The 19,621-nt window shown below is 43.4% G+C and overlaps 1 protein-coding gene across 1 annotated transcript; it reads left to right on the top strand.

The window, feature by feature from the left end:
- The first annotated feature begins 9,522 nt into the window (after positions 1-9,522).
- Positions 9,523-14,167, top strand: LOC115367953 (putative uncharacterized protein DDB_G0282133). Its single transcript, XM_030063892.1, has 8 exons — positions 9,523-9,624; positions 9,961-10,035; positions 10,415-10,785; positions 10,942-11,530; positions 11,717-12,474; positions 12,628-12,840; positions 13,039-13,161; positions 13,372-14,167. Exons 1-8 carry the CDS (start codon positions 9,523-9,525, stop codon positions 14,165-14,167), a joined length of 3,027 nt encoding a protein of 1,008 aa, XP_029919752.1.
- Positions 14,168-19,621: the final 5,454 nt, after the last annotated feature.

The following is a 19,621-nucleotide window of genomic DNA, read 5'->3' as shown; positions in this document are numbered from 1 at the left end:
ACTACCACATTTGTCTCAACAACAAGCAAAACGTCACCAGTTAACAAAATTTCCCCCAAAACAGCCATTAGTATGCACACAACTACAACATCAGCCACAAAAAGAAGGACAACAACCATGGCTGCTCCAAAAACAACCACAGCTATAAAATCAACTACCACAGTGTCTCCGATGACAATATTAAAAATACTACATTTTACCACCAACAACAAACATCTGCACTTGCCAAAACAAACTCTGGCCTCATCAAAAAACGACAACTTCCCCTGTGAGTGCCACATTAACAAAAGCAAAAAATCCATCAGTAACAGCCACAGTTGTACCAACAACAACCACAACTGCAACAACTTCACCCACATTTAGTACAAAAACCAGAGGAACAACAATTCCTGACAATAATACATCAACAGCTGAGAAAACAGCACAGCAAGCATTACAAAACAAGAGCGCCTCCAGAAACAACCACAGCTGAAAAATCAACCACAGTGGTTCCAGCAACAACAGTCTCAACAAGTACTACAGCGCCAACAACGATTACAAAGGCACTTGTAACTACCGCTGTGGCACCACAAAAAACTACCACCTCTCCTGTGACAACCACATTGACAACAACCATGACTCCATCAGTAACAGCCAAAACTGCACCAACATTGACCACATTTACCTCAAAAAACACAGCTGCCCCAGCAAAATCCACAACTGAGCAAACAGCCACAACTACCACTACAGCATCTGCACCAAGAACTACCACATTTGTCTCAACAACAAGCAAAACGTCACCAGTTACCAAGATTTCCCCCAAAACAGCCATTACTATGCACACAACTACAACTTCAGCCACAAAAAGAAGGACAACAACCATGGCTGCTCCAAAAACAACCCCAGCTGTAAAATCAACTACCACAGTGTCTCCAATGACAATATTAAAAAATACTACATTTTTACCACCAACGACATCTGCACTTTCAAAAACAACTCTGGGCTCATCAAAAACGACAGCTTCACCTGTGAGTGCCACATTAACAAAAACAAAAAATCCATCACTAACAGCCACAGTTGTACCAACAACAACCACAACTGCACCAACTTCACCCACATTTGGTACGAAAACCAGAGCAACAACAATTCCTGACAATAATACATCAACAGCTGAGAAAACAGCCACAGCAAGCATTACAAAAACAAGAGCTCCTCCAGAAATAACCACAGCTGAAAAATCAACCACAGTGGTTCCAGCAACATCAGTCTCAACAAGTACTACAACGCCAACAACGATTACAAAAGCACTTGTAACTACCATTGTAGCACCACCAAAAATTACCACCTCTCCTGTGACAACCACATTGACAACAACCACGACTCCATCAGTAACCAAAACTGCACCAACAACAACCACAGCAGCACCAGTATTGACGACATTTACCTCAAAAAACACAGCTGCCCCAGCAAAATCCACAACTGAGCAAACAGCCACAACCATTACCAACCACAAAACTACAACATCAGCCACAGTGAGCCCTGCAACAACCACTGTGGCTCCAGAAAAAAAGACAGATGTAAAATCAACTACCACAGTGGTTCCAGCAACGACAGTCTCAACAAGTACTACACCATCAACACCGACAAAGAGTGCACTTGTAACCACCACTGTGGCACCACTAACAACTTCAACTTCCACTGTGACTACCACATTGACAACAACCACAACTCCGTCAGCAACAGCCACAACTACACCAAAAACATCAGATGCACCAGTATTAACCACATTTACCAGCATAACCAAAGCTGCCACAACAATATCCACAGCCGAGCAAACAGACAAAACTACAACCACAGCATCTACACCAAGAACTACAACATCTGGCACAACAAGCACAATTTCACCAATTACCAAAAGTGCAATTGCTACCCACACAACTACAACATCAGCAACAGTAAGCCCTACAACAATCGCTACGGTTCCAAAAACAACCACATCTGTAAAATCAACTACCACAGTGGTTCCACCAACGACAGTCTCAACAAGTACTACAGCCTCAACACCAACAACACCTGCACTTGTAACCACCACTTTGGCACCACCAACAGCTATAGCTTCCCCTGTGACAACTACCACGACTCCATCATTAACAGCAATTACTACACCAAACACCAGCCAAGTTTCACCAGTATTGACCACATTTACCACAATAATAACAGATACCCAAAAAACATCCACTGCTGAGCAAACTGACACAACTACAACTATAGCATCTGCACCAAGAACTACCACATCTGTCTCAACAACAAGCACAACTTTACCAACTGTAACAATTTCTCCAACAACTCCCATCTCTACCCACACAAATGCAACATCAGCCAAAGCAAGCAGTACAACTACTACTCCAAAAATAACCACAGCTGTGAAATCAAATGCCACCTTGATTCAAGCAACGACAGTCTCAACAAGTACTACAGCCTCAACACCGACAACACCTGCACTTGTAACCACCACTTTGGCACCACCAACAACTATAGCTTCCCCTGTGACAACCACATTGACAACAACCACGACTCCATCATTAACAGCCACAACGTCACCAGCAACAACCACAGCTGCAACAGAATTGACCACATTTACCACAACCACTACAAGTGACCATAAAACATCCAAAGCTGAGCAAACAGCCACAACAACAAAAACAGTATCTGCACCAAGAACTGCCACATCTGTCTCAACAAGCACAACTTCACCAATTACCAAAATTTCTCCAACAAGTGCCATTATTACCCAGACAACTACAACAACATCAGCCACAACAGGAAGTACAACAACCACAGCTGTAAAATCAACAACCACAGTGCTTCCAGAAACGACACTCTCAACAAGTACTACAGCGTCAACACCAACAACAAGTGTACTTTTAACTACCACTGTGGCACCCCCAACAACTATGGTGTCCCCTGTGACTACCACATTGGCAACAACCATGACTCCATCAGCAGCAGCCACAACTTCACCAATAACTACCACAGCTGCACCAGGATTGACCACATTTACCACAACCACCACAGGTGACCATAAAACATCTACAGCTGAGCAAACAGCCACAACCACAGCTACAGTGTCTGCACCAACAACTGCCACATCTGTCTCAACAAGCACAACTTCACCAATAACCAAAATTTCTCCAACAAGTGCCATTGATACTCACAAAACTACAACAACATCAGCCACACCAAGAAGTACAACCACAGCTGTGAAATCAAATACCATAGTGGTTTCAGCAACAACAGTCTCAACAAGTACTACAGCCTCAACACTGACAACACCTTCACTTGTATCCACCACTTTGGCACCACCAACAACTATAGCTTCCCCTGTGACTACCTCATTGACGACAACTACGACTCCATCAGTAACAGCCACAACTTCACCAGCAACAACAACAGCTGCACCAGGATTGACCACATTTACCAAAACTATCACAGCTGCCTCAACAACATCCACTACTGAGCAAACAGCCACAACTACAACTAAAACATCTGCACCAAGAACTACCACATCTCTGTCAACAACAAGAACTTCACCAATTATCAAAATTTCTCCAACAAGTGCTACTTCTACCCACACCACTACATCTGCCACAGCAAGCAGTACAACAACCACTGCTTCCCCAGAAACAACCACAACTGTAAAATCAACTACCACAGTGCTTCCAGAAACAACAGTTTCAACAAGTACTACAGCGTCAACAAAAACAACAACACCTGCAGTTGTAACCACAACTTTGGCACCACCAACAACTATAGCTTCCACAGTGACTATCTCATTGACAACAACTACGACTCCATCAGTAACAGCCACAACTTCACCAACAACACCCACAGCTGCACCAGGATTGACCACATTTACCACAACAATCACAGATACCCCAACAACATCAACTGCCACAACTACAACTACAGCATCTGCACAAAGAACTACCACATCTGTCTCAAAAACAAGCACAACTTCACCAACTACAACAATTTCTACAACAAGTGCCATTGCTACCCACATGACTACAACAACACCAGCCAAAGCAAGCAGTACATCAACGACTGCTCCAGAAACAACCACAGCTGTAGAATCAAAAACCACAGTGGTTCCCCCAACGACATTCTCAACAAGTACTACATCCTCAAACCAACAACACCTGCACTTGTAACCACCACTTTGGCACCACCAACAACTATAGCTTCCCTGTGACTACCACATTGAAAACAACCTTGACCCGTCAGTAACAGCCACAACTTCACCAGCAACGACCACAGCTGCACCAGGATTGACCACATTTACCACAACGACCACATCTGCCTCAACAACATCCACTACTGAGCAAACAGCCACAATTACAACTAAAACATCTGCACCAAGAACTACCACATCTCTGTCAACAACAAGAACTTCACCAATTATCAAAATATCTCCAACAAGTGCTATTTCTACCCACACCACTACATCTGCCACAGCAAGCAGTACAACAACCACTGCTTCCCCAGAAACAACCACAACTGTAAAATCAACTACCACAGTGCTTCCAGAAACGACAGTTTCAACAAGTACTACAGCGTCAACAAAAACAACACCTGCACTTGTAACCACAACTTTGGCACCACCAACAACTATAGCTTCCCCTGTGACTATCTCATTGACAACAAATACGACTCCATCAGTAACAGCCACAACTTCACCAACAACACCCACAGCTGCACCAGGATTGACCACATTTACCACAACAATCACAGATACCCCAACAACATCAACTGCCACAACTACAACTACAGCATCTGCACAAAGAACTACCACATCTGTCTCAAAAACAATCACAACTTCACCAACTACAACAATTTCTACAACAAGTGCCATTGCTACCCACATGACTACAACAACACCAGCCAAAGCAAGCAGTACATCAGCGACTGCTCCAGAAACAACCACAGGTATAGAACCAAAAACTACAGTGGTTCCCCCAACAACATTCTCAACAAGTACTACATCCTTAACACCAACAACACCTGCACTTGTAACCACCACTTTGGAACCACCAACAATTATAGCTTCCCCTGTGACTACCACATTGACCACAACTACGACTCCATCAGTAACAGCCACAATTTCACCAGCAACACCCACAACTGCATCAGGATTGACCACATTTACCAAAACAATCACAGCTGCCTCAACAACATCCACTACTGAGCAAACAGCCACAACTACAACTAAACATCTGCACCGAGAACTACCACATCTGTGTCAACAACAAGAACTTCACCAATTATCAAAATTTCTCCAACAAGTGCTATTTCTACCCACACCACTACATCTGCCACAGCAAGCAGTACAACAACCACTGCTTCCCCAGAAACAACCACAACTGTAAAATCAACTACCACAGTGCTTCCAGAAACAACAGTCTCAACAAGTACTACAGCATCAACACCAACAACAGGTGTACTTGTAACTACAACTTTGGTACCACCAACAACTATAGCTTCCCCTGTGACTACCTCATTGACAACAACCACGACTCCATCAGTAACAGCCACAACTTCACCAGAAACGCCCACAGCTGCACCAGGATTGACCACATTTACCACAACAATTACAGATACCCTAAAAACATCAACTGCCACAACTACAACTATAGCATCTGCACCAAGAACTACCACATCTGTCTCAACAACAAGCACAACTTCACCAACTACAACAATTTCTACAATTGCCATTGCTACCCACATAACTACAACAGCACCAGCCAAAGCAAGCAGTACAACAAGGACTGCTCCAGAAACAACCACAGCTGTAGAATCAAAAACCACAGTGCTTCCCTCAATGACAGTCTCAACAAGTACTACATCCTCAAAACCAACAACACCTGCACTTGTAACCACCACTTTGGCACCACCAACAACTATAGCTTCCCCTGTGACTACCACATTGACAACAACCATGACTCCGTCAGTAACAGCCACAACTTCACCAGCAACGACCACAGCTGCACCAGGATTGACCACATTTACCACAACGACCACATCTGCCTCAACAACATCCACTACTGAGCAAACAGCCACAATTACAACTAAAACATCTGCACCAAGAACTACCACATCTCTGTCAACAACAAGAACTTCACCAATTATCAAAATATCTCCAACAAGTGCTATTTCTACCCACACCACTACATCTGCCACAGCAAGCAGTACAACAACCACTGCTTCCCCAGAAACAACCACAACTGTAAAATCAACTACCACAGTGCTTCCAGAAACGACAGTTTCAACAAGTACTACAGCGTCAACAAAAACAACAACACCTGCACTTGTAACCACAACTTTGGCACCACCAACAACTATAGCTTCCCCTGTGACTATCTCATTGACAACAAATACGACTCCATCAGTAACAGCCACAACTTCACCAACAACACCCACAGCTGCACCAGGATTGACCACATTTACCACAACAATCACAGATACCCCAACAACATCAACTGCCACAACTACAACTACAGCATCTGCACAAAGAACTACCACATCTGTCTCAAAAACAATCACAACTTCACCAACTACAACAATTTCTACAACAAGTGCCATTGCTACCCACATGACTACAACAACACCAGCCAAAGCAAGCAGTACATCAGCGACTGCTCCAGAAACAACCACAGGTATAGAACCAAAAACTACAGTGGTTCCCCCAACAACATTCTCAACAAGTACTACATCCCTTAACACCAACAACACCTGCACTTGTAACCACCACTTTGGAACCACCAACAATTATAGCTTCCCCTGTGACTACCACATTGACCACAACTACGACTCCATCAGTAACAGCCACAATTTCACCAGCAACACCCACAACTGCATCAGGATTGACCACATTTACCAAAACAATCACAGCTGCCTCAACAACATCCACTACTGAGCAAACAGCCACAACTACAACTAAAACATCTGCACCGAGAACTACCACATCTGTGTCAACAACAAGAACTTCACCAATTATCAAAATTTCTCCAACAAGTGCTATTTCTACCCACACCACTACATCTGCCACAGCAAGCAGTACAACAACCACTGCTTCCCCAGAAACAACCACAACTGTAAAATCAACTACCACAGTGCTTCCAGAAACAACAGTCTCAACAAGTACTACAGCATCAACACCAACAACAGGTGTACTTGTAACTACAACTTTGGTACCACCAACAACTATAGCTTCCCCTGTGACTACCTCATTGACAACAACCACGACTCCATCAGTAACAGCCACAACTTCACCAGAAAGCCCACAGCTGCACCAGGATTGACCACATTTACCACAACAATTACGATACCCTAAAAACATCACTGCCACAACTACAACTATAGCATCTGCACCAAGAACTACCACATCTGTCTCAACAACAAGCACAACTTCACCAACTACCAACAATTTCTACAAGTGCCATTGCTACCCACACTAACTTACAACAGCACCAGCCAAAGCAAGCAGTACAACAAGGACTGCTCCAGAAACAACCACAGCTGTAGAATCAAAACCACAGTGCTTCCCTCAATGACAGTCTCAACAAGTATACATCCTCAAACCAACAACACCTGCACTTGTAACCACCACTTGGCACCACCAACAACTATAGCTTCCCCTGTGACTACCACATTGACAACAACCATGACTCCGTCAGTAACAGCCACAACTTCACCAGCAACGACCACAGCTGCACCAGGATTGACCACATTTACCACAACAACCACATCTGCCTCAACAACATCCACTACTGAGCAAACAGCCACAACTACAACTAAAACATCTGCACCGAGAACTACCACATCTCTGTCAACAACAAGAACTTCACCAATTATCAAAATTTCTCCAACAAGTGCTATTTCTACCCAAACCACTACATCTGCCACCGCAAGCAGTACAACAACCACTGCTTCCCCAGAAACAACCACAACTGTAAAATCAACTACCACAGTGCTTCCAGAAACGACAGTCTCAACAAGTACTACAGCATCAACACCAACAACAGGTGTACTTGTAACTACAACTTTGGTACCACCAACGACTATAGCTTCCACGGTGACTATCTCATTGACAACAACCACGACTCCATCAGTAACAGCCACAACTTCACCAGAAACGTCCACAGCTGCACCAGGATTGACCACATTTACCACAACAATTACAGATACCCTAAAACCATCAACTGCCACAACTACAACTATAGCATCTGCACCAAGAACTACCACATCTGTCTCAACAACAAGCACAACTTCACCAACTACAACAATTTCTACAAGTGCCATTGCTACCCAAATAACTACAACAGCACCAGCCAAAGCAAGCAGTACAACAACGACTGCTCCAGAAACAACCACAGCTGTAGAATCAAAAACCACAGTGCTTCCCTCAACGACGGTCTCAACAAGTACTACATCCTCAAAACCAACAACACCTGCACTTGTAACCACCACTTTGGCACCACCAACAACTATAGCTTCCCCTGTGACTACCACATTGACAACAACCATGACTCCCGTCAGTAACAGCCACAACTTCACCAGCAACAACCACAGCTGCACCAGGATTGACCACATTACCACAACGACCACAGCTGCCTCAACAAACATCCACTACTGAGCAAACAGCCACAACTACAACTAAAACATCTGCACCAAGAACTACCACATCTGTGTCAACAACAAGAACTTCACCACTTATCAAAATTTCTCCAACAAGTGCTATTTCTACCCACACCACTACATCTGCCACAGCAAGCAGTACAACAACCACTGCTTCCCCAGAAACAACCACAACAGTAAAATCAACTACCACAATGCTTCCGGCAGCGACAGTCTCAACAAGTACTAAAGCGTCAACACCAACAACAGGTGTACTTGTAACTACAACTTTGGCTCCACCAACGACTATAGCTTCCCCTGTGACTACCTCGTTGACAACAACCATGACTCCATCAGTGACAGCCACAACTTCACCAGCAACAACCACAGCTGCAGCAGGATTGACCACATTTACCACAACTACCACAGCTGACCATAAAACATCCACAGCCGAGCAAACAGCCACAACAACAACTACAGTATCTGCACCAACAACTGCCACATCTGTCTCAACAAGCACAACTTCACCAATTACCAAAATTTCTCCAACAAGTGCCATTGTTACTTCCACAACTACAACAACATCAGTCACAGCAAGAAGTACAACAACCACAGCTGTAAAATCAACAACCACATTGCTTCCAGAAATAACACTCTCAACAGGTACTACAGCGTCAACACTAACAACAAGTGTACTTTTAACTACCACTGTGGCACCCCCAACAACTATGGCATCCCCTGTGACTACCACATTGGCAAAAATCATGACTACATCAGCAACAGCCACATCGTCACCAATAACAACCACAGCTGTACCAATTTTGACCCCATTTATCAAAACAACCACAGCTTATGATAAAACATCCACAAATGAGCAAACAGTCAAAACCACAACTACAGTATCTGTACCAAGAACTGCAACATCTGTCTCAACAAGCACAACTTCAACAAATACCAAACTTTCTCCAACAAGTGCCATTGCTTCCCATACAACTACAACAACATCATTCACAGCAAGAAGTACAAGAACCACACCTGTGAAATCAACTACCACAGTGATTCCAGCAACGACAGTCTCAACAAGTAAGACAGCCTCAACATCGACAACACCTGCACTTGTAACCACCACTTTGGCACCAAAAACAACTATAGCTTCCCCTGCGAATACCTCATTGACAACGAACATGACTCCATCATTAACACCCATAGCTACACCAACAGCAAGCCAAGCTGCACCAGTATTAACCACAATTAACACAACAATCACAGATACCCCAACAACATCAACTGCCACAACTACAACTATAGCATCTGCACCAAGAACTACCACATCTGTCTCAACAACAAGCACAACTTCACCAACTACAACAATTTCTACAACAAGTGCCATTGCTACCCACATGACTACAACAACACCAGCCAAAGCAAGCAGTACAACAAGAACTGCTCCAGAAACAACCACAGGTATAGAATCAAAAACCACAGTGGTTCCCCCAACGACATTCTCAACAAGTACTACATCCTTAACACCAACAACACCTGCACTTGTAACCACCACTTTGGAACCACCAACAATTATAGCTTCCCCTGTGACTACCACATTGACCACAACTACGACTCCATCAGTAACAGCCACAATTTCACCAGCAACACCCACAGCTGCACCAGGATTGACCACATTTACCACAACGACCACAGCTGCCTCAACAACATCCACTACTGAGCAAACAGCCACAACTACAACTAAAACATCTGCTCCAAGAACTACCATATCTCTGTCAACAACAGGAACTTCACCAATTATCAAAATTTCTCCAACAAGTGCTATTTCTACCCACACCACTACATCTGCCACAGCAAGCAGTACAACAACCACTGCTTCCCCAGAAACAACCACAACAGTAAAATCAACTACCACAGTGCTTCCGGAAGCGACAGTCTCAACAAGTACTACAGCGTCAACACCAACAACAGGTGTACTTGTAACTACCACTTTGGCTCCACCAACGACTATAGCTTCCCCTGTGACTACCTCGTTGACAACAACCATGACTCCATCAGCAACAGCCAGAACTTCACCAGCAACAACCACAGCTGCACCAGGATTAACCACATTTACCACAACTACCACAGGTGACCATAAAACATCCACAGCTGAGCAAACAGCCACAACCACAACTGAAGTATTTGCACCAACAACTGCCACATCTGTCTCAACAAGCACAACTTCACCAATTACCAAAATTTCTCCAACAAGTGCCATTGTTACTCACACAACTACAACATCAGCCACAGCAAGAAGTATAACAACCACAGCTGTGAAATCAACAATCACAGTGGTTCCAGCAACGACAGTCTCAACAAGTACTACAATCTCAACACCCACAACACCTGCACTTGTAACCACCACTGTGTCACCCCCAACAACTATCGCTTCCCCTGTGACTACCTCATTAACAACAACTACGACTCCATCAGTGACAGCCACAACTTCACCAGCAACAACCACAGCTGCACCAGGATTGACCACACTTACCACAACAATCACAGATACCCCAACAACATCAACTGCCAAAACTACAACTATAGCATCTGCACCAAGAACTACCACATCTGTCTCAACAACAAGCACAAGTTCACCAACTACAACACTTTCTACAACAAGTGCCATTGCTACCCACATAACTACAACAGCACCAGCCAAAGCAAGCAGTACAACGACTGCTCCAGAAACAACCACAGCGGTAGAATCAAAAACCATAGTGCTTCCCTCAACGACAGTCTCAACAAGTTCTATATCCTCAAAACCAACAACACCTCAACTTGTAACCACCACTTTGGCTCCACCAACGACTATAGCTTCCCCTGTGACTACCTCGTTGACAACAACCATGACTCCATCAGTGACAGCCACAACTTCACTAGCAACAACCACAGCTGCACCAGGATTAACCACATTTACCACAACTACCACAGCAGACCATAAAACATCCACAGCTGAGCAAACACCCACAACCACAACTGAAGTATCTGCACCAACAACTGCCACATCTGTCTCAACAAGCACAACTTCACCAATAACCAAAATTTCTCCAACAAGTGCCATTGTTACTCACACAACTACAACAACATCAGCCACAGCAAGAAGTATAACAACCACAGCTGTGAAATCAACAATCACAGTGGTTCCAGCAACGACAGTCTCAACAAGTACTACAGTCTCAACACCCACAACACCTGCACTTGTAACCACCACTGTGTCACCCCCAACAACTATCGCTTCCCCTGTGACTACCTCATTAACAACAACTACGACTCCATCAGTGACAGCCACAACTTCACCAGCAACAACCACAGCTGCACCAGGATTGACCACACTTACCACAACAATCACAGATACCCCAACAACATCAACTGCCAAAACTACAACTATAGCATCTGCACCAAGAACTACCACATCTGTCTCAACAACAAGCACAAGTTCACCAACTACAACACTTTCTACAACAAGTGCCATTGCTACCCACATAACTACAACAGCACCAGCCAAAGCAAGCAGTACAACGACTGCTCCAGAAACAACCACAGCGGTAGAATCAAAAACCACAGTGCTTCCCTCAACGACAGTCTCAACAAGTTCTACATCCTCAAAACCAACAACACCTCAACTTGTAACCACCACTTTGGCACCACCAACAACTATAGCTTCCCCTGTGACTACCACATTGACAACAACCATCACTCCGTCAGTAACAGCCACAACTTCACCAGCAACAACCACAGCTGCACCAGGATTGACCTCATTTACAACAACGACCACAGGTGACCATAAAACATCCACAGCTGAGCAAACAGCCACAACCTCAACTACAGTATCTGCACCAGGAACTGCCACATCTGTCTCAACAAGCACAACTTCACCAATTACCAAAATTTCTCCAATAAGTGCCATTGTTACTGACACAACAACATCAGCCACAGCAAGAAGTACAACTACAGCTGTGAAATCAAATGCCACGGTGATTCCAGCAACGACAGTCTCGACAAGTACTACAGCCTCAACATCGACAACACCTGCCCTTGTAACCACCACTTTTGCACCACCAACAACTATAGCTTCCCCTGTGACTACCATATTGACAACTACCACGACTCCATCATTAACAGCCATTACTACACCAAACACCAGCCAAGTTTCACCGGGATTGACCACATTTACCACAATAATAACAGATACCCAAAAAACATCCACTGCTGAGCAAACTGCCACAACTACATCTAAAACATCTGCACCAAGAACTACCATATCTGTGTCAACAACAAGAACTTCACCAATTATCAAAATTTCTCCAACAAGTGCTATTTCTACCCACACCACTACATCAGCCACAGCAAGCAGTACAACAACCACTGCTTCCCCAGAAACAACCACAACAGTAAAATCAACTACCACAGTGCTTCCGGAAGCGACAGTCTCAACAAGTACTACAGCGTCAACACCAACAACAGGTGTACTTGTAACTACCACTTTGGCTCCACCAACAACTATAGCTTCCCCTGTGACTACCTCGTTGACAACAACCATGACTCCATCAGTGACAGCCACAACTTCACCAGCAACAACCACAGCTGCACCAGGATTAACCACATTTACCACAACTACCACAGCTGACCATAAAACATCCACAGCTGAGCAAACAGCCACAACCACAACTGCAGTATCTGCACCAACAACTGCCACATCTGTCTCAACAAGCACAACTTCACCAATTACCAAAATTTCTCCAACAAGTGCCATTGTTACTCACACAACTACAACAACATCAGCCACAGCAAGAAGTATAACAACCACAGCTGTGAAATCAAGAATCACAGTGGTTCCAGCAACGACAGTCTCAACAAGTACTACAGTCTCAACACCCACAACACCTGCACTTGTAACCACCACTGTGTCACCCCCAACAACTATCGCTTCCCCTGTGACTACCTCATTAACAACAACTACGACTCCATCAGTAACAGCCACAACTTCACCAGCAACAACCACAGCTGCACCAGGATTGACCACACTTACCACAACAATCACAGATACCCCAACAACATCAACTGCCAAAACTACAACTATAGCATCTGCACCAAGAACTACCACATCTGTCTCAACAACAAGCACAAGTTCACCAACTACAACACTTTCTACAACAAGTGCCATTGCTACCCACATAACTACAACAGCACCAGCCAAAGCAAGCAGTACAACGATTGCTCCAGAAACAACCACAGCGGTAGAATCAAAAACCACAGTGCTTCCCTCAACGACAGTCTCAACAAGTTCTACATTCTCAAAACCAACAACACCTGCACTTGCAACCACCACTTTGGCACCACCAACAACTATAGCTTCCCCTGTGACTACCACATTGACAACAACCATGACTTCATCAGTGACAGCTACAACTTCACCAGCAACAACCACAGCTGCACCAGGATTGACCACATTTACCACGACCACAGCTGACGATAAAATATCCACAGCTGAGCAAACACCCACAACAACAACTACAGTATCTGCACCAAGAACTACCACATCTGTCTCAACAAGCACAACTTCACCAATTACCAAAATTTCTCCAACAAGTGCCATTGTTACTGACACAACTACAACATCAGCCACAGTAAGAAGTACAACAACCACAGCTGTGAAATCAACTGCCACGGTGGTTCCAGTAACGACAGTCTCAACAAGTACTAACGCCTCAACACCCACAACACCTGCACTTGTAACCACCACTGTGTCACCCCCAACAACTATAGCATCCCCTGTGACTACCACATTGACAACAACCATGACTCCATCAGTAACAGCCACAACTGCAGCAGCAACAACCCCAGCTGCACCAATATTGACCACATTTACCACAACAACCATTGTTGCACCAACAACATCCACAACCAGGCAACCAGCCACAACTACAACTAAAACATCTGCGCCAAGAACTACCACATCTGTCTCAACAACAAGCACAACTTCACCAATTACCAACATTTCCCCATCTAGTTCCATTACTACCCAGACAACTACAACAACATCCTCCACAGTGAGCCCTGCAACGACCAATCATGCCCCAGAAATAACCACAACTGCAAAATCAACTACCACAGTGGTTCCAACAATGACAGTCCCAACAAGTACTACAGCTTCAAGACCAGTAACAACACCTGCACTGGTAACTATCACGGTGGCACCACCAACTTCAGCTTCCCTCATGACCACCACATTGACAACAACCACGACTCCATCAGTAACAACAACTACACCATCAACAACCACGTTTGGCACAACAACCTTCGCTTCCTCATCCCCACCCACAGCTAAGCAAACCACAGCCACAACCACAACTACAGCATCTGCTCCAAGATCTACCACAGTTCTCTCAACAACAAGCACAAGTACAATTGCTGTTCAAACAACTACAACAACTTCTAGCAGACCTGCCCCAACAATTTCAGCAACAACTAAAACAACTACATCCTCCCTAACAACTACAGCCACCCCAACCACTACTACAGATTTGCAGCTGGCTACCACAGCGCTCACAGCAACAACCAAGACTTCACCAACTACTACAGTTTCCACAACAGGTGCACCTGTACTAATAACCACAACTGAATCAGCAACAACGACAAGTGTTCCAATTACTAACACAACTTCCCTAACAACTCCGACAGCAACAACTGCATCAGCAACAGTAACAACAGCCACAACAGTAATAGTAACAACAGAATCCTCAACAACAGCAGGAGGAACAGCAAGAGTCTCAACTATAGAAACATCAGTTATTGTCTTAATAACAGTAATGATGTCAGCTTATAATGTGTTGTACTGAGATATATCACAGGTCTATAATTTATTATAATTTGTTATATTACTCATGTATGAAATGTTATTTTTATATGACGTGTTCAAAGTGTTAAGTACCAATTGTATGCAGGGCTGGGCCCTAGGTTTTGTTGGTCATCTTGGAGGAAGGAATAGATGCCCCTGAAGCCTTTGACGATGTTTTCCTTCAGCAGCAGTCATGTCAGCTGAGAATCAGAATCAGAATCAAATTTACTGGTCAAGTGTGCTTATGCATACATAGAATTTGACTCATTACATGTGGTACTCAAAAACAGAAAAAAGAAAACAGAAACAAATATAGAGCAGTGTCATATGTATTTATAAATGTACATTTATATTGTACATCTGATTTAACACAAGAAGGAACATGAGAAGCTCAAAAAATACAAAGGGCTGAGAGAGGAGCTAGAGAAGACATGGGGAGTGAAGGCTACAGTGGTGTTGATGGTAACCGGAGCTCTCGGGGCTGTGACCCCCAAACTGGAAGAGTGGCTCCAGCAGCTGAGATACTACGCAGGACCCTCAGGCCTCTGGTAGAGGAGCCCAGCTTGAAGGAGATACAAGACCGCCCAATGGGGCAAGTCAGGATTTTTTAAAAATATGTGGTACATATATATATTCTGCATCTGATGTGTCTAAGTGTTAAGATTGTGGGCCAGTTTGGACTGGACTGGGACATAGAACTAGACGAGGCTGACAAGTAGGTGGTCCTTGTGCAGAGGAGGTTACTCGAACATATTTCAAATAAGCTACTGAAAAGATTGTATAGGGGATATAAACAAAAACAGACTGGAAGATTTTATATAGGTATGTCATCTTCCAGGTTGATATAAATATATATTTTTCCAATTTCCTGAAGTTATTTTATAGCTAAATCTATGTTTTATTGTATCTTGCTGTAATCTATTTCTCTTTTTTGGTTCTATTGTAATCTTTTATTTTTGTGATGCAACTCAGTATCCACTACAAACACTGTTGCCTCTGATAGCTGTTTTCAGTTTGTCTGTGTGCACTGTAGCCATAATTTATCAACCATAGAATGAATATAATTTTATCTAAACATGCAAATTGTCATATTATCCAATTGTGTCCAAATATGGACAAAATATACAATTTAACATAGCTGGAAAGCACAGCATAGCCAGGACCTAATTGGCGCAATTTGAACATTTAATATGATATTCCTGCAAACACTAATGTAATATTGCAAGAAAATGTTGGTAGCTACTTAAGCAAAGCTTGGCTTTGTAAATTATAAATGATGCTTGCAATCCTACTCATGGTATGATTGTTAGTAAGTGAAATCACCAATTGTTTTACCCAGCAGTAAAGAAAGAAAAAAAAACAGCAAATGTAGAGGGCATTCTGCTGTGGGGGCGCAAAAATATTGGAGGAGGGAATGGAAATTCATTCAAGTGCCTGAAGCTGATTAGAAAACCGCGCTGTCACCGCTGAAGATTGCGTTTTTAAATGTTTTGCGGCACCTTTGACCGTGGTTCAGCCCGTCTTTCAAGTCGTCGTGGTGCAGGCAATCACGCAAGTTGGTTTTAGTTAACTGTGAGGTACGGATCTCAGTCACACTGAGTTCTATCTCAGTTGTGTGTGGACCTAAATACGAACACACTGGATATTGCAAAAGAACTATTTTACAGCATAAAATGCCACAGTCTCCCTTTACACGTGGACGCGGAGGGTGTGCGTGCGTAAAGGTGAGTGTTATGTCTATTATCTGGAAGCTGGAGGCACACAAAATTGGAGATTTTTCATCCAAAGTGTAAAGGCTCAAATGCGATGCTTTCCCACCAGCGAGTTCTACCGCTAAAAATGCGAAAAATTAGAACAAGAGCTTGTCTTTAAAATGGAGTCTTGATCATTTTTCATTAATGTTGTCTGATACTGAAAGCCGTGTTGCTTTTCAGATGTGCGCCAGGCGGCTCCTCCAGCTGCAGGTAGCCTGTTAGCGGCAGTGCATTCAAAGTAGGCTAACTAAGTTGCAGCTGTGCTTTGTCATTGCTCAAATTACCCGCTAAATTGAGAAATTGTGGCGACTTGAAGGTGGCACAGTTGGTAAATCATCGCCAGTATGTTGGCACCAATCCAGTCTTTTGATCAAGGTTATGTGAGGAAAAGCCGCCTCTTCCTGGAGCCATGATTAAGAGACTTGTTGAGTGACTGTGAAGACAATTATCATTTCTCATCCAAGATTATGAAATTAGCAAACTGAGACTAAGCAAAAACAATGGATATGTTTATGGGATCGAGAAAAATCACTTTAAACTTAAATATGAAGACATGGGAATTATGTTCTTCTTCTTTTGTGGCATTGTTTTTGTTTTGTTTTGCCAAGATTGATGTTAACATTGTGAAGCTTTGTTTTGCGGATGTACATTGTCAGAGATCTAAATAAAATGTTACCAAAGAGATGTTTTTCAGGTGTAGTTGGTGCAAGTTGGTGAGCTGTTCAGTTTTGCTGGAGATTAACTGATCTCACTGGAGGCTTTTAACCTTAATATGCAAATCCCTGAATGAGAAAGGAACTTCAAACCTTCATCCCCTCAGACTGTGTGCCACATAGACTCCTGTGTTACTGGAATTGCCTGGTGGGAAATTTGGGTCAAGCAGAGCAAATTATAGTCCAGTCAGCATCACACTCACTCACTGACAAGTCATTTGTGGTGAAATTCATTCAGAACAGCAGTTTACCTTCATCCTGCAAAGCCGCTAAACGGGTTCACCATACACTACATTCCCTGAACAAAAAAAGCACAGTGACCTGACCTCAAGTCCACACCTATAGCTGGGGGGAACTTTATAATTCCATCCAATGTATGTGAAAACAGATTATACAACAACTTAGTTATTCCACGTCTGTTTTTATTATGTCATTTCGAATATCTGCTGGGGAAGGGAGCTGCAAACTTGACCATAGAGGACAAGAAGCAAAGAAGAGCAGCAGAAGGAAAAATTACAGATGACTGTTCAGAGGCACAAATCAGGCGTACAACAACCTTCAATGCAGAGGATATCATCCAGGCTCAGAGAAAACAAGTAAGTGTTTCAATTATGGACACTAGTTTCCATGAATGCAAGCTCCATTTCCTTTTCAGTGAAAGAGCCACTTTTTCCTCATCTAATATGCCTTTGTTTTTTGCTTGGTCAGTTGATTAATCGACATAAGTGGATGTGACCAAGGTCTGTCAGGCTCAGCTCAAGCTGTCACAGGGAAGAGGATTAAGGGAAATGGAAAAGGTTGTAGCTCAGGTCGAAAAGAATGAGAGGCCACATCCTTAGCAAGAATGTGTGCACCTTCAGAGCGATAATTTTCTCTTTAACAGTAAATTAACCACTTCACCCCCACCCCCTTTTTCCTTTGAACATGATCAGATGAAACTTCCATCAAACAAAAGCCTCCAGTTAGGCTACTGTAGCATATTTTTCAAAGATTAAATAATTGAGAAATCAGGTCTAGAAGATTCCAAGTGCTCAAGTGAGGGGGAATGATTAAACTGATGCACAAAATTCAGTGAAACTCAGGAGACGAAGGTTATGCAAAAATGGTACCAGTGTATTTGGAAAAAAATAGAAATAAATAAATAAACAAATAGACAAATAAACAACACAAATCAAAATCTAGAAAATGGCCATATGCAATCTCAAATCAGATCCAGATTTTTACATTAACACTGTTGTTCTGAGATCTTAAAGTACCAGCATTTAATTCAACTCATTCATTTAGCATTCAGTAATTAACCCCAGATTGAATATCACTCAGTTAATACTTCAACAGATGTGATGATACTCTTCCAGCTCCAAAAAGAAAAAGAGTCCAAAACAACAGTCCGAAAAATCCAAAGAGTCCAAAAAGTCAGTCAAAGGGGAATTGGCGGGCAATGTGTGTGTATGGGGAGAGTGAGAGAGGGGCAAAAGTGGAACTGTGGCTGGTGCCCTACCACACCGGCAGGAGCAGGGTTTCAGCAGTTCAGTGTCTCTGGTTTCCTGGTTCTCTAGCTCACCATCAGTGGATTCCCAGCTCAGGAAAAAACCTGGCCAATTCGGGAGTTCAACTGCACA

Source organism: Myripristis murdjan, chromosome 11 (assembly GCF_902150065.1).
Source record: "Myripristis murdjan chromosome 11, fMyrMur1.1, whole genome shotgun sequence".
Taxonomy (NCBI): Eukaryota; Metazoa; Chordata; class Actinopteri; order Holocentriformes; family Holocentridae; genus Myripristis; species Myripristis murdjan.
The sequence above is the reverse complement of the archived record's forward strand: the minus strand, read 5'-3'. Positions and strand labels throughout refer to the sequence as shown.